We start from the raw sequence: 14,152 nt of genomic DNA, 5'->3' as shown, positions 1-14,152 counted from the left end.
AGGAGCGACTGGGGGGGAAAGAGAGCGAGAGCGGAGCGACTGGGGGGGGGGGGGAAAAGAGAGCGAGCGCGCAAGCGACTGGGGGGGGAGGGGAAAAGAGAGCGAGCGCGCGAGCGACTGGGGGGGGAAGAGAGCGCGAGCGACTGGGGGGGGGGAAGAGAGCGCGAGCGACTGGGGGGGGGAAAAGAGAGCGCGAGCGACTAGGGGGGGGGAGAAAGAGAGCGCGAGCGACTAGGGGGGGAAAGAGAGCGCGAGCGACTGGGGGGGGGAAAGAGAGCGCGAGCGACTGGGGGGGGGGGGGGGAAGAGAGCGCGAGCGACTGGGGGGGGAAAGAGAGCGCGAGCGACTGGGGGGGGGAAAGAGAGCGCGAGCGACTGGGGGGGGGAAAGAGAGCGCGAGCGACTGGGGGGGGGGAAGAGAGCGGGAGCGACTGGGGGGGGGAGAAAAAAGAGAGCGCGAGCGACTGGGGGGGGGGGGAAGAGAGCGCGAGCGACTGGGGGGGGGGAAGAGAGCGCGAGCGACTGGGGGGGGGGAAGAGAGCGCGAGCGACTGGGGGGGGAAGAGAGCGCGAGCGACTGGGGGGGGGGAAGAGAGCGCGAGCGACTGGGGGGGGAAGAGAGCGCGAGCGACTGGGGGGGGAAGAGAGCGCGAGCGACTGGGGGGGGGGGGAAAGAGAGCGCGAGCGACTGGGGGGGGAAAGAGAGCGCGAGCGACTGGGGGGGGAAAGAGAGCGCGAGCGACTGGGGGGGGAAAGAGAGCGCGAGCGACTGGGGGGGGAAAGAGAGCGGGAGCGACTGGGGGGGGGGAAAGAGAGCGGGAGCGACTGGGGGGGGGGAAAAGAGAGCGCGAGCGACTGGGGGGGGGGGAAGAGAGCGCGAGCGACTGGGGGGGGGGAAGAGAGCGCGAGCGACTGGGGGGGGAAGAGAGCGCGAGCGACTGGGGGGGGGAAGAGAGCGCGAGCGACTGAGGGGGGGGAAGAGAGCGCGAGCGACTGGGGGGGGGGAAGAGAGCACGAGCGACTGGGGGGGAAGAGAGCGCGAGCGACTGGGGAGGGGGGGGGAAGAGCGCGAGCGACTGGGGGGGGGGGGAAGAGAGCGCGAGCGACGGGGGGGGGGGGAAGAGAGCGCGAGCGACGGGGGGGGGGGGGAAGAGAGCGCGAGCGACCGGGGGGGGGGAATAGAGGGTGAGCGACTAGGGGGGGGGGGGGAAGAGAGCGCGAGCGGCTGGGGGCTGGGGGGGGAAAAGAGAGGGCGAGCGACTGGGGGCTGGGGGGGGAAAAGAGAGGGCGAGCGACTGGGGGCTGGGGGGGAAAGAGAGGGCGAGCGACTGGGGGGGGGAAGAGAGGGCGAGCGACTGGGGGGGGGGGAAGAGAGGGCGAGCGACTGGGGGGGGAAGAGAGGGCGAGCGACTGGGGGCTGGGGGGGGAAAGAGAGGGCGAGCGACTGGGGGGGGAAGAGAGGGCGAGCGACTGGGGGCTGGGGGGGGAAAGAGAGGGCGAGCGACTGGGGGCTGGGGGGGAAAGAGAGGGCGAGCGACAGGGGGGGGAAGAGAGGGCGAGCGACAGGGGGGGGGAAGAGAGGGCGAGCGACTGGGGGGGAAGAGAGGGCGAGCGACTGGGGGGGAAGAGAGGGCGAGCGACTGGGGGGGGGAAGAGAGGGCGAGCGACTGGGGGGGGAAGAGAGGGCGAGCGACTGGGGGGGGGGGAAAAGAGAGGGCGAGCGACTGGGGGCTGGGGGGGAAAGAGAGGGCGAGCGACTGGGGGGGGGGGGGAAGAGAGGGCGAGCGACTGGGGGGGGAAGAGAGGGCGAGCGACTGGGGGGGGGAAGAGAGAGAGCGACTGGGGGGGAAGAGAGAGAGCGACTGGGGGGGGAAGAGAGAGAGCGACTGGGGGGGGGAAGAGAGAGAGCGACTGGGGGGGAAGAGAGAGAGCGACTGGGGGGGAAGAGAGAGAGCGACTGGGGGGGAAGAGAGAGAGCGACTGGGGGGGAAGAGAGAGAGCGACTGGGGGGGAAGAGAGAGAGCGACTGGGGGGGAAGAGAGAGAGCGACTGGGGGGGAAGAGAGAGAGCGACTGGGGGGGAAGAGAGAGAGCGACTGGGGGGGAAGAGAGAGAGCGACTGGGGGGGAAGAGAGAGAGCGACTGGGGGGGGAAGAGAGAGAGCGACTGGGGGGGAAGAGAGAGAGCGACTGGGGGGGGGGAAGAGAGAGAGCGACTGGGGGGGAAGAGAGAGAGCGACTGGGGGGGAAGAGAGAGAGCGACTGGGGGGGAAGAGAGAGAGCGACTGGGGGGGGGAAGAGCGACTGGGGGGGGAAGAGCGACTGGGGGGGGGAAGAGAGAGAGCGACTGGGGGGGGGGAAGAGAGAGAGCGACTGGGGGGGAAGAGAGAGAGCGACTGGGGGGGAAGAGAGAGAGCGACTGGGGGGGAAGAGAGAGAGCGACTGGGGGGGAAGAGAGAGAGCGACTGGGGGGGGGAAGAGAGAGAGCGACTGGGGGGGGAAGAGCGACGGGGGGGGGGAAGAGAGAGAGCGACTGGGGGGGGAAGAGAGAGAGCGACTGGGGGGGAAGAGAGAGAGCGACTGGGGGGGAAGAGAGAGAGCGACTGGGGGGGGGCAAGAGAGAGAGCGACTGGGGGGGGGAAGAGAGAGAGCGACTGGGGGGGAAGAGAGAGAGCGACTGGGGGGGAAGAGAGAGAGCGACTGGGGGGGAAGAGAGAGAGCGACTGGGGGGGAAGAGAGAGAGCGACTGGGGGGGAAGAGAGAGAGCGACTGGGGGGGAAGAGAGAGCGCGACTGGGGGGGAAGAGAGAGCGACTGGGGGGGAAGAGAGAGCGACTGGGGGGGAAGAGAGAGCGACTGGGGGGGAAGAGAGAGCGACTGGGGGGGAAGAGAGAGCGACTGGGGGGGAAGAGAGAGCGACTGGGGGGGAAGAGAGAGCGACTGGGGGGGGAAGAGAGAGCGACTGGGGGGGAAGAGAGAGCGACTGGGGGGGGGGGAAGAGAGAGAGCGACTGGGGGGGGAAGAGAGAGAGCGACTGGGGGGGGGAAGAGAGAGAGCGACTGGGGGGGAAGAGAGAGAGCGACTGGGGGGGAAGAGAGAGAGCGACTGGGGGGGAAGAGAGAGAGCGACTGGGGGGGAAGAGAGAGAGCGACTGGGGGGGGAAGAGAGAGAGCGACTGGGGGGGGAAGAGAGAGAGCGACTGGGGGGGAAGAGAGAGAGCGACTGGGGGGGAAGAGAGAGAGCGACTGGGGGTCGGGGGGGGGGTGTAGGAGGCCGGGGACGGAGGTGCGGGCAGGCGGCCGCCGAAAAAGCGGCCGGCCGCACCTCCACCTTAACTCGCGCCACTACCGGCACAGGTAGGCCCGTGTACCGGTCGCTGTTTGCGGCCAGCGCGGAGGAGGCGGCAGCAACCAAATTACGCCAGCGGGGCGCTGCGCACACCGATGACGTCATCGGTGGCGGCGCAGCGCTACAGGCTAACGCCGCCATTAGCGCCCCGCTAAATATCGCGGTAGGTTTGGACAGTGGCGCAAAAGCCCTCTTTGGGCGCAAACTGGTGGCGCAGGCCACAGAATTTCTAGGCCTATGGGCTAAAAATTCAGTTTGGGGCGCCAAACTCGCCTGGGCGCCGGAATTACTGCTGCGTGCGGAGCCACTTCCGCCATCCAGATATTCAGTTTCTGCGCCCCAAATGGAAGCGGGCTGCTAAACGAGGCTTCCCGCGCCCCGCTTGGGGCGCTGAAACTGAATATCGGCGCGCTAAGGGCCGCAGCGCCACACGCTGCGGCACGGCACGCTGCGGTACTGCAGGCCTTCCTCCCACTGTTAAGGGGGAGGTGCCTGCAACAGCGCGATCCCCGCTCGCGAGTGCCGGCAAATGAGCCCGGCACCCAGGAGAAGTGCCGGGCTCTCGGGAAACAGCCGGCAATGCCGCGGGGGGGGGGGGGGGTGTAGGAGGCCGGGGACGGAGGTGCGGGCAGGCGGGCGCCGAAAAAGCGGCCGGCCGCACCTCCACCTTAACTAGCGCCACTACCGCCACAGGTAGGCCCGTGTACCGGTCGCTATTTGCGGCCGGCGCTGAGGAGGCGGGCGCGACCAAATATGGCCATCGGGGCGATAGCGGGGCGCTGCGCACACCGATGACGTCATCGGTAGCGGCGCAGCGCTACAGGCTAATGCCGCCATTAGCGCCCCGCTAAGTATCGCGGTAGGTTTGACCAGTGGCGCAAAAGCCACTGAGTGCCCTCTTTGGGCGCAAACTGGTGGCGCAGGCCACTGAATTTCTAGGCCTATGTGTTTTAAAAGCAACTTTTTTTTTTTTAAAAAGACGCAGAAAGCGGGAAAAAGAAAGGAAAAGTTTGGAATCAAGATGGCGGCGACTCACCTCGGTTGAGAACGATAAGGCCCGCCCACACACGCACCGATTGGTCGGCCGTCAGGTCACCGAAGCGTAGGATTGGTTAATCGTCCCGTCACTCGACTCTAGGAGGGCCCGCCCGCACGCGCCAGGAACCCGGCGTACGATTGGTCGACCTCGACGTCACTATCGCTAATGAGCGGATAATGAGATGCTAATGAGCGGAATTTTGAACGTTTTTTGGATACCGCGGGCGCAATTTTTGTCCGGCCAAAACGTAAATACGCTTACGACCGTTTTGGAATGGTAAGCTTTCTTTTGATGTAACGCACGTGTCGGTACGCTCTATAACTTTCGAGTGCATAGCCTGACAGACGCACACCGAAGGACAGACAGACAGATCGGTCCATTTATATATATATATAGATAGATAGATAGGATAGATAGATCGATCGATAGATAAAGATATACCTTTTAAATATGTTAAAAACATGTTTGTTGAACAGTCTTTTCCATTTAAAATCAAGTTTTAAAAATAGTTTTTAAAATGGCAAAAAGCTAAAAACAGTGGAGGTCCAAAGAGACTTGGGGGTCCAGGTACAGAAAATAAGTAAAAAGGCTAATGGAATGCTGGCCTTTCTATCTACAGGAGTAGAATACAATAGGGTAGAAGTTATGCTGCAGCTATACAAAACCCTGGTTAGATCAAACCTGGGAGTATAGTGAGCAGTTCTGGGCACCACACCTTAGAAAGGATATATTGGCTTTGGAGGAAGTGCATCGTAGGTTTACCAGAATGATACCTGGACTCCAATGGTAAAATTACAAGGAGAGATTACACAAATTAGGGTTGTACTCCCTAGAATTCAGAAGGTTAAGGGGTGACCTAATCAAAGTTTTCAAGATATTATGGGGAACAGATAGGCTAGAAAGAGAGAAATTATTTCCGCTGATTCTAGGACTAGGGGGCATAGTCTAAAACTTAGAGCCAGACCTATCAGGAGTAAAATTAGGAAACACTTCTACACACAAAGGGTGGTAGAAGTTTGGAACACTCTTCCACAAACGGCAATTGATGCTAGATCAATTGATAATTTTAAATCAGAGAGTGATAGCTTTTTGTTAACTAAAGGTATTAAGGGATATGAGCCGAAGGCAGGTTTATGGAGTTAGGTCGCAGATCAGCCATGATCTCATTGAATGACGGAACAGGCTTGAGGGGCTGAAGGGTCTACTCCTGTCCCTATAGTTTTTGAAAAAAGTGTGTCTACCGCAGACATGGATCTTGGTAGTTGTAAATAAAATGTTGCATTTCCTTTTTAACAAAATCTCAGTGGTGAACCATTGTTATAGGGAACAGTAGCATGTGTTACTGGACTAGTAATCCAGAGGCCTGGGCGAATGATCCGGAGACGCGAGTTCAAATCCCACCACGGCAGCTGGCAAATTTAAATTCAGTTAATTAAATAAATCTGGAATAAAAAGCTAGTATCAGTAATAGTGACCACAAAACTATCAGATTGTCATAAAAATGCATCTGGTTCACTAATGTCCTTACCTGATCTGGCCTATGTGTGACTCCAGACCCACAGCAATGTGGTTCACTCTTAACTGCCCTCTGAAATGGCCGAGCAACCCACTAAGTTGCAACAAACCACTACGAAAAACAAGAAGATGAAACCAGAGGGACCAACCGGCATCGACCTTGGCACCGGCTACAGATATGGCAATGGCATATCCATGGGTGATTGAGCAGATGCATGGCAGATGCCATATAATGTGGATAAATGCGAGGTTATCCACTTTGATGGCAAAAACGGGAAGACAGATTATCTGAACAGCAATATATTGGGAGATGGGGAAGTGCAACGAGACCTGGGTGTCCTTGTGCACCATTCGCTGAAGGTAAGCATGCAGGTGCAGCAGGCGGTTAAGAAGGCAAATGATATGTTGGCCTTCATAGCGAGAGGATTCGAGTACAGGAGCAAGGATGTCTTGCTGCAGTTGTACAGGGCCTTGGTGAGACCACACCTTGAATATTGTGTGCAGTTTTGGTCACCTTATCTGAGGAAGGATTTTCTTGCCGTGGAGAGAGTGCAGCGAAGATTCACCAGACTGATACTTGGGATGGCAGGAATGACGTATGAAGAGAGATTGGGTCGATTAGGCTTATATTTGCTAGAGTTTAGAAGAATGAGAGGGGATCTCATTGAAACTTATAAAATTCTAACAGGACTAGACAGACTAGATGCAGGAGGGATGTTTCCGATGGCAGGGGAGTCCAGAACCAGGGGTAACAGTCTAAAGATAAGGGGTAAGTCATTTAGGACAGAGATGAGGAGGAATTTCTTCACCCAGAGAGTGGTGAACCTGTGGAATTCTCTACCACAGAAGGCAGTTGAGGCCAATTCATTAAATATATTCAAGAAGGAGTTAGATATATTTCTTAAGGCTAAAGGGATCAAGGGATATGGGGAGAAAGCAGGGACAGGGTACTGAATTTGGATGATCAGCCATGATCTCATTAATTGCCGGAGCAGGCTCGAGGGGCCGAATGGCCTACTCCTGCTCCTATCTTCTATGTTTCTATACCCTGCCCAGTCGACCCTGCAAAGTCCTCCTCAGCAATATCTGGGGACTTGTGCCAAAATTGGGAGAGCTGTCCCACAGACTAGTCAAGCAACAGCCTGACAGTCATACTCACAGAATCATACCTTTCAGCCAATGTCCCAACTCCTCCATCACCATCCCTGGGTATGTCCTGTCCCACCGGCAGGACAGACACAGCAGGGGTGGCGGCACAGTGGTATACAGTTGGGAAGGAGTGGTCCTGGGAGTCCTCAACATTGACTTCAGACCCCATGAAATCTCATGGCTTCAGGTCAAGCATGGGCAAGGAAACCTCCTGCTGATTACTACCTACCACCCTCCCTCAGCTGATGAATCAGTACTCTTCCATGTTGAATACCACTTGGAAGAAGCACTGGGAGTAGCAAGGGCACAGAATGTACTCTGGGTGGGGGACTTCAATGTCCATCACCGAGAGTGGCTCGGTAGCATCACTACTGACCGAGCTGGTCGAGTCCTGAATGACATAGCTACCAGTCTGGGTCTGCGACAGGTGGTGAAAGAACCAACACGAGGGAAAAACCTACTTGACCTCGTCCTCACCAATCTATTGGTAGCAGTGACCACCGCACAGTCATTCATTGTGGAGAAGCTGCAACACAGGACCACATGCATGCTAAAAAGCAGAAGCAGCATGCAACAGATCAGATCAAAGCTCTGCAGTCCTGTCACATCTAGTCGTGAATGGTGGTGGACTTTAAATAACTAACGGGAGGAGGAGGCTCCATAAATATCCCCATCCTCAATAACGGTGGAGCCCAGTACGTGAATGCAAAAGACAAAGCTGAAGCGTGTAAAGTTAAGGCACATGGGATTGGGGGCAAGGTGTTGACTTGGATAGAGAACTGGTTGGCAGACAGAAAGCAAAGAGTTGGAATAAACGGGTCTTTTTCCAAATGGCAGGCAGTGACTAGTGGGGTACCGCAGTGATCGGTCCTTGGACCCCAGCTATTCACAATATATATTAATGATCTAGACAAGGGAACTAGATGTAATATCTCCAAATTTGCAGACGACACAAAGCTGGGTGGGCATGTGTGCTGTGAGGAGGATGCCGAGAAACTCCAGGATGATTTGGACAGGTTGGGTGATTGGGCAGAAGCATGGCAGATGCAATATAACGTGGATAAATGTGAGGTTATCCAATTTGGTGGCAAAAACAGGAAGGCAGATTATTATCTGAATGTCAATAGATTGGGAGAAGGGGAAGTGCAACGAGACCTGGGTGTCCTTGTGCACCAGTCGCTGAAGGTAAGCATGCAGGTGCAACAGGCGGTTAAGAAGGCAAATGGTATGTTGGCCTTCGTAGCGAGAGGGTTTGAGTACAGGAACAAGGATGTCTTGCTGCAGTTGTACAGGGCCTTGGTGAGACCACACCTTGAGTATTGTGTGCAGTTTTGGTTGCCTTATCTGAGGAAGTATGTTCTTGCCATGGAAGGAATTCAGCGAAGATTCACCAGGCTGATACCTGGGATGGTAGGAATGACGTATGAGGAGAGATTGGGACGATTGGGCTTATACTCGCTGGAGTTTAGAAGAATGAGTGGGGATCTCATTGAAACTTATAAAATTCTGACAGGACTGGACAGACTAGATGCAGGAAGGATGTTCCCGATGGTCGGGGAGTCCAGAACCAGGGGTCACAGTCTAAGGATAAGGGGTAAGCCACTTAGGACAGAAATGAGGAGGAATTTCTTCACCCAGAGAGTGGTGGACCTGTGGAATTCTCTACCACAGAAGGCAGTAGAGGCCAAGACATTAAATATATTCAAGAAGGAGTTGGATATATTTCTTAAGGCTAAAGGGATCAAGGGGTATGGTGAGAAAGCAGGGACCAGGTACTGAGTTTGGATGATCAGCCATGATCGCATTGAATGGCGGAGCAGGCTCGAGGGGCCGAATGGCCTACTCCTGCTCCTATCTTCGATGTTTCTATGTTTCAACCATCTTCAGCCAGAAGTGCCGAGTGGATGATCCATATCGGCCTACTCCTGAGGTTCCCACCATCACAGAAGCCAGTCTTCAGCTAATTCGATTCACTCCACTCACGTGATAACAAGAAACGGCTGAGCGCACTGGACACACAAAGGCTATGGGGCCCGACAACATTCCGGCTATCGTGCTGAAGACTTGTGCTCCAGAACTAGCCGCACCTCTAGCCAAGCTGTTCCAGTACAGCTACAACACTGGCATCTATCCAACAATGTGGAAAACTGCCCAGCTATGTCCTGTTCACAAAAAGCAGGACAAATCCAATCCGGCCAACTACCGCCCCAGTCTACTCTCAATCATCAGCAAAGTGATGGAAGGTGTCATCGACAGTGCTATCAAGTGGCACTTACTCACCAATAACCTGCTCACTGATGCCCAGTTTGGGTTCCGCCAAGACCACTTGGCTCCTGACCACAGTACAGCCTTGGTTCAAACATGGGCAAAGGAGCTGAATTCCAGAGGTGAGGTGAGAGTGACTGCCCTTGACATCAAGGCAGCATTTGACCGAGTCTGGCATCAAGGAGCCCTAGTAAAACTGAAGTCAATAAGAATCGGGGGGAAAACTCTCCACTGGCTGGAGTCATACCTAGCACAAAGGAAGGTGGTTGTGGTGGTTGAAGGTTAATCATCACAGCTGCTGGACATCGCTGCAGGAGTTCCTCAGGGCAGTGTCCTAGGCCCAACCATCTTCAGCTGCTTCATCAATGACCTTCCCTCCAACATAAGGTCAGAAATGGGGATGTTCGCTGATGACTGCACAGTGTTCAGTGCCATTCACTACTCCTCAGATAATGAAGTAGTCCATGCCTGCATGCAACAAGACCTGGACAACGTTCAGGCTTGGGCTGATAAGTGGCAGGCAACATTCGCGCCACAGAAGTGCCAGGCAATGACTATCTCCAACAAGCATGGGTCTAACCACCGCCCCTTGACATTCAACGGCATTACCATCACCAAATCCCCCACCATCAACATCCTGGGGGGTCACCATTGACCAGAAACTTAACTGCAGCAGCCACATACTGTGGCTACAAGAGCAGGTCAGAGGCTGGGTATTCTGTGGCGAGTGCCTCACCTCCTGACTCCCACCATCTACAAGGCACAAGTCAGGAGTGTGATGGAATACTCTCCACTTGCCTGGATGAGTGCAGCTCCAACAACACTCAAGAAGCTCAACACCATCCAGGACAAAGCAACCCGCTTGATTGGCACCCCATCCACCACCTTAAACATTCACTGGCGTACGATGGCTGCAGTGTGTACCGTCTACAAGATGCACTGCAGCAACTCGCCAAGGCTTCTTCGGCTGCACCTCCCAAACCCGCGACCTCTTCCACCTAGAAGGACAAGGGCAGCAGACGCATGGGAACACCACCACCTCCAAGTTCCCCTCCAAGTCACACACCATCCTGACTTAGAAGTATATTGCCGTTCCTTCATCGTCGCTGGGTCAAAATCCTGGAACTCCCTATCCAACAGCACTGTGGGAGTACCATCACCACACGGACTGCAGCGGTTCAAGAAGGCAGCTCACCGCCACATTCTCAAGATCAATTAGGGATGGGCAATAAATTGCCAGCAACGCCCACATTCCATAAACAAATTTAAATTAAAAAAAATATTAGCGCCTCAGCAGTAGCCAATACATCAAGCAGTTCACTATAATGATATCTTCATATTTCAACTAAGTCACCATCAGCAATATCTCACCTTCAGGGAAAAAGTGATTCAAGTCCTCAACTATTTCCCACCAACCCCTTCAACAGGAAAAAGAATTGTAGGAATTGACTGTCCACTCCATGTTTTCCTTGACAAAGGACTGACAAAAGGTTGAAGTAACTAGGCAAGCAAGTATTATGTACAGGCTCGTGCAAAGTTCCTTGTTGGTATTAATCCACTCTGCAAAATGAGCTCTCAATCTCAGTTGAACTATCTAGATTCTAGTGGAAGTGCTGAGTGGATTAGGAAAATGAAATAATATAGAATTTGGAAAATAGAACAGAGAATTAATTGCTACCTATGGTGTAACTATGGAGTTGAGCACAGTACAACAACCTCTCAGTCACAAATTATGTCACATCTATCCATTTACATTAGGAGGCGATTACATTTTAAACACACTTATTGTATTGTTTCAAAAAACAGTATTTTAGAATGGGTGTCTCAACAGTATTATTAGTATTAAAGTAATATGTATTATTGTTACCCTTCTCATCTTCTCAGCTTGCTTGGTATCGCCCTTCCATTCAATGGTTCCATATTCAGAAAGGTCCATTAATGGACCAACAGCAATGTTTTCTGAACCAAAACAAGGCACAAAAATATGCTTAATCTATGGAATAAAATCATTGTAAAAATTTAAAAATAAACAATTCAGGAAAAAAAAACTTACTTTTGTTTCTTATCCTAAATGGCCTGTAATGGTAAAATGAGAGAAGAAAAATCAAGCTCTCGTAGTTGGTTTACTCTTCAAAAAAGGTGCATGCAAAACACAAATCCTTCACCATTATTTCAGATCAATTCAAACCTATAGTGTAATGGCAAAGATACCCATGAGCTCCCGAGTGGATGAACATGGAATCATGCTCACAATTCCTTACATGGCAAGTTTCTGATCTTTGCTATCAAGTGGAAGCCAGGTGCATCCTGGGTGAAGGGGAGCCACCCTACCATCGGGGCTGCTTCAAGAACTAAAGGCCTTTCTGGCCTCTCCACAAAAACGCTTTGCATGGAGAGCTTTACAAATGCAAAATTCCAAAATCCATAATATCCAGTTAGCCATTGATATACAGGCTTGTTAACAGCATTTTGCTGCAGTGTATGAGTGAGCACTGTCTTCCAACACTGTACATCACCACCCAGTATACCAACTGAACCCTTTTCAAAAATAGGGGTATTTGCAACATAGAAAACTTTCCCCAAAATCCATGAGAATGTACAAAGAGTAGGCACTTTACTGCTGGTATTTAGTTTTATCACTTGTCTATCAAAAGCAGGCTGCGAAAATTACTGTAAAAACTATTGGTCTGCAAGTATAAACACTACTTTTTTTTTAGGATTAAAAGTTTTTTTTTTAAATCCTAGAATTTACCCACTGGTAAAATCATCTGATTGATGAATCAATCTATTAATCAAAACTGGATTATGGTTTTGGGATAGACATATGGACAGCATTTACATCATAAGTTTAATATTAGCACAAATGATTATTTGTTTTCCAAAATGTTTTAGGGAAGTAATTTGAACTTAAAGTACAGTTCTTGAGCTTTCTCCCCCTTTAATTGCTCTCTAGATACTGGTGTCTGGGGTTGGTAGGCATTACCCTGAAAGTCAAAGTAAGTTTAAAGAGACAAAATTACTCAAGTTACTGTTGGCGGTAAAAAAAAGCTTATTTTGTCTTTTTTTCCCCCCACTGTTGCCACCTGCCATTGTAACCGGGGGTCGCTATGGATTGAAGCAGGGACCTGCAGTGTTGGTTTTGAGAACAGGGGCATGCAGAGCAGCGGCTAGCTACACATCAATGACTTTCAGGAGCTGACAGTAGAGGGTTACCTGGGTAGTCTAGATGAGTGGTACTGAAAAAGGTACAGCTAGCTAACCTCACCTGGAAAGGAGGGAGAGAGTAAAGAAAGATAGAGATTAAAGAGAGTGGAGAAAGATTTGCCTCAAACAACAACAGTTGGACATATGAAGTGACAGGAGATAAAATCAGTACACTTACCATTTTAGAAGATATCCTACCCATGTGTAAGGTGTTCTGATGAACCACGAACTCAACAATATTGCTACTATTCCAACAATGAATGGATTCTGAAGTTTTTTCCAGGTACAGTCTATGATCCAGGACACAGTTTGTCTCAAGGAGTGCATTTTTGCCTCTGCAATGAGAAAAAGAACCAACTTTAGCAGGCCTTCATTTATACTCAGTAAAAAAGAGCAAAATACAGTGCAAAAGGTTCAGGTTCACTATAATTTCTAAGCTGTGTTGATCTGAGGGAGTGAGGGAAAGAAAAAAAAATTAACTTGCATTTATATAGCACCTTTCACGTCCTCAGGATGTCCAAAGTGCTCCACAAGCCATTGAATTACTTTTAGAAAAAAGAGTCACCACTGTTGCTATGCAGGTAAACACTGCAGACAATTTGAACATAAAGTCCCACAAACAGCAGTGAGATAAATGACCAGATAATCTGATTTCTGGCGAGGTTGGTTGAGAGATAAATGTCGGCCAGGAGAACGCACCCTGCTTTTCTTCGAATATTGCCATGGGATCTTTTACATCCACCCGAGCAGGCACACGGGGGCTCAGTTTAACATCTCATCTGAAAGACAGCACTTCTGACAATACAGCTCTCCTTTGCCAAAATGTCAGCTTGATTATGTTCTGAATTCCTAAAGCGTGACTTCAACCATACCCTTCTTGACTTGGGAAAAGAGTGACATTTATTTTTTTATTCTTCAAATTGAGAAACTTAAGTGAAGAGCCAAGACACTTACTCCAAGTTAAAAAGTGTAGGAGGGAAGATGAAGTAAAAATAGGGAAATACACTCCCTTTGATTGTTTGAACAAAATGTTCGCTGCTACAGGTATACAGACTCAAATGAGCATGGTTCAAGGTCCATCAACAAGCGAGAGCGGCCCTGGGTGGAGACTGAGCGCAGAGAATGGGAAAGAGAGAAAAACCACAAGAACATCACAGGCAGCAGCAGCGGCCCTGGGTGGAGCCTGAGCGAGGGCACCGAGGATTTAAGCAGCGGGAGAGCGAGCGAGGCCAAGACTCACCTGCAGCAGCAGCGGCCCTGGGTGGAGCCCGGAGTGTGGTTTAAACAGAGTGCTGCGAGTTGGGAATTGGTTTCTTACTTTACACCAAAGAAAGAGTCCGAGAGCGGGAGCAGTCAAACAACAACTGCAAAACCGCTAAAGTGACGTCACAACCAGGGAAGGAGCTGATTGGTAAATAGGACCTGGTGAGTATTTCTACAGTCCAGTCGTTGAAGTAAAAGTAAGGTCTCTAGTTTAGAGTAAGTCCTGTTTAAAGGGAAGTAAGGTCCCTGGTGTATTTAATATTCTTTCATTTAAAGGAAGTACAGGGAGTAAATTAAGGGTTGGACATGGCAGGGCAGCTCAGCTGCGTGGAATGCTCCTCCTATGCTATGTGGGAAGTCAGGGACACTTTAGG

The 14,152-nt window shown here is 52.1% G+C and overlaps 1 protein-coding gene across 5 annotated transcripts in view; it reads right to left on the bottom strand.

Annotated features, from left to right (window-relative positions):
* The window catches only part of LOC147117615 (inactive ubiquitin thioesterase OTULINL-like), a 42,850-nt gene extending 29,791 nt beyond the window's left edge, over positions 1 to 13,059 (bottom strand). The window contains exons 1-4 of one of the 5 annotated variants that reach the window (XM_085988748.1): positions 12,694 to 12,780; positions 12,525 to 12,576; positions 11,365 to 11,387; positions 11,179 to 11,270 (exon numbers count right to left, since the gene is read on the bottom strand). In XM_085988748.1, coding sequence (XP_085844874.1) covers positions 11,179 to 11,247 — 69 coding nt within the window. In that variant the 5' untranslated portion in view covers positions 11,248 to 11,270; positions 11,365 to 11,387; positions 12,525 to 12,576; positions 12,694 to 12,780. Of the gene's footprint in view, positions 1 to 11,178; positions 11,305 to 11,364; positions 11,388 to 12,524; positions 12,577 to 12,693 lie in introns of all 5 variants that reach the window. The other 4 variants (XM_085988746.1, XM_085988749.1, XM_085988747.1 and 1 more) reach the window with 4 other exon arrangements.
* Positions 13,060 to 14,152: the final 1,093 nt, after the last annotated feature.

This window comes from Somniosus microcephalus, chromosome 5 (genome assembly GCF_052327205.1).
Source record: "Somniosus microcephalus isolate GS21.2 chromosome 5, FLI_Smic_1.0, whole genome shotgun sequence".
NCBI classification, from domain to species: Eukaryota; Metazoa; Chordata; class Chondrichthyes; order Squaliformes; family Somniosidae; genus Somniosus; species Somniosus microcephalus.
This window is presented reverse-complemented; position numbering and strand designations above follow the sequence as displayed.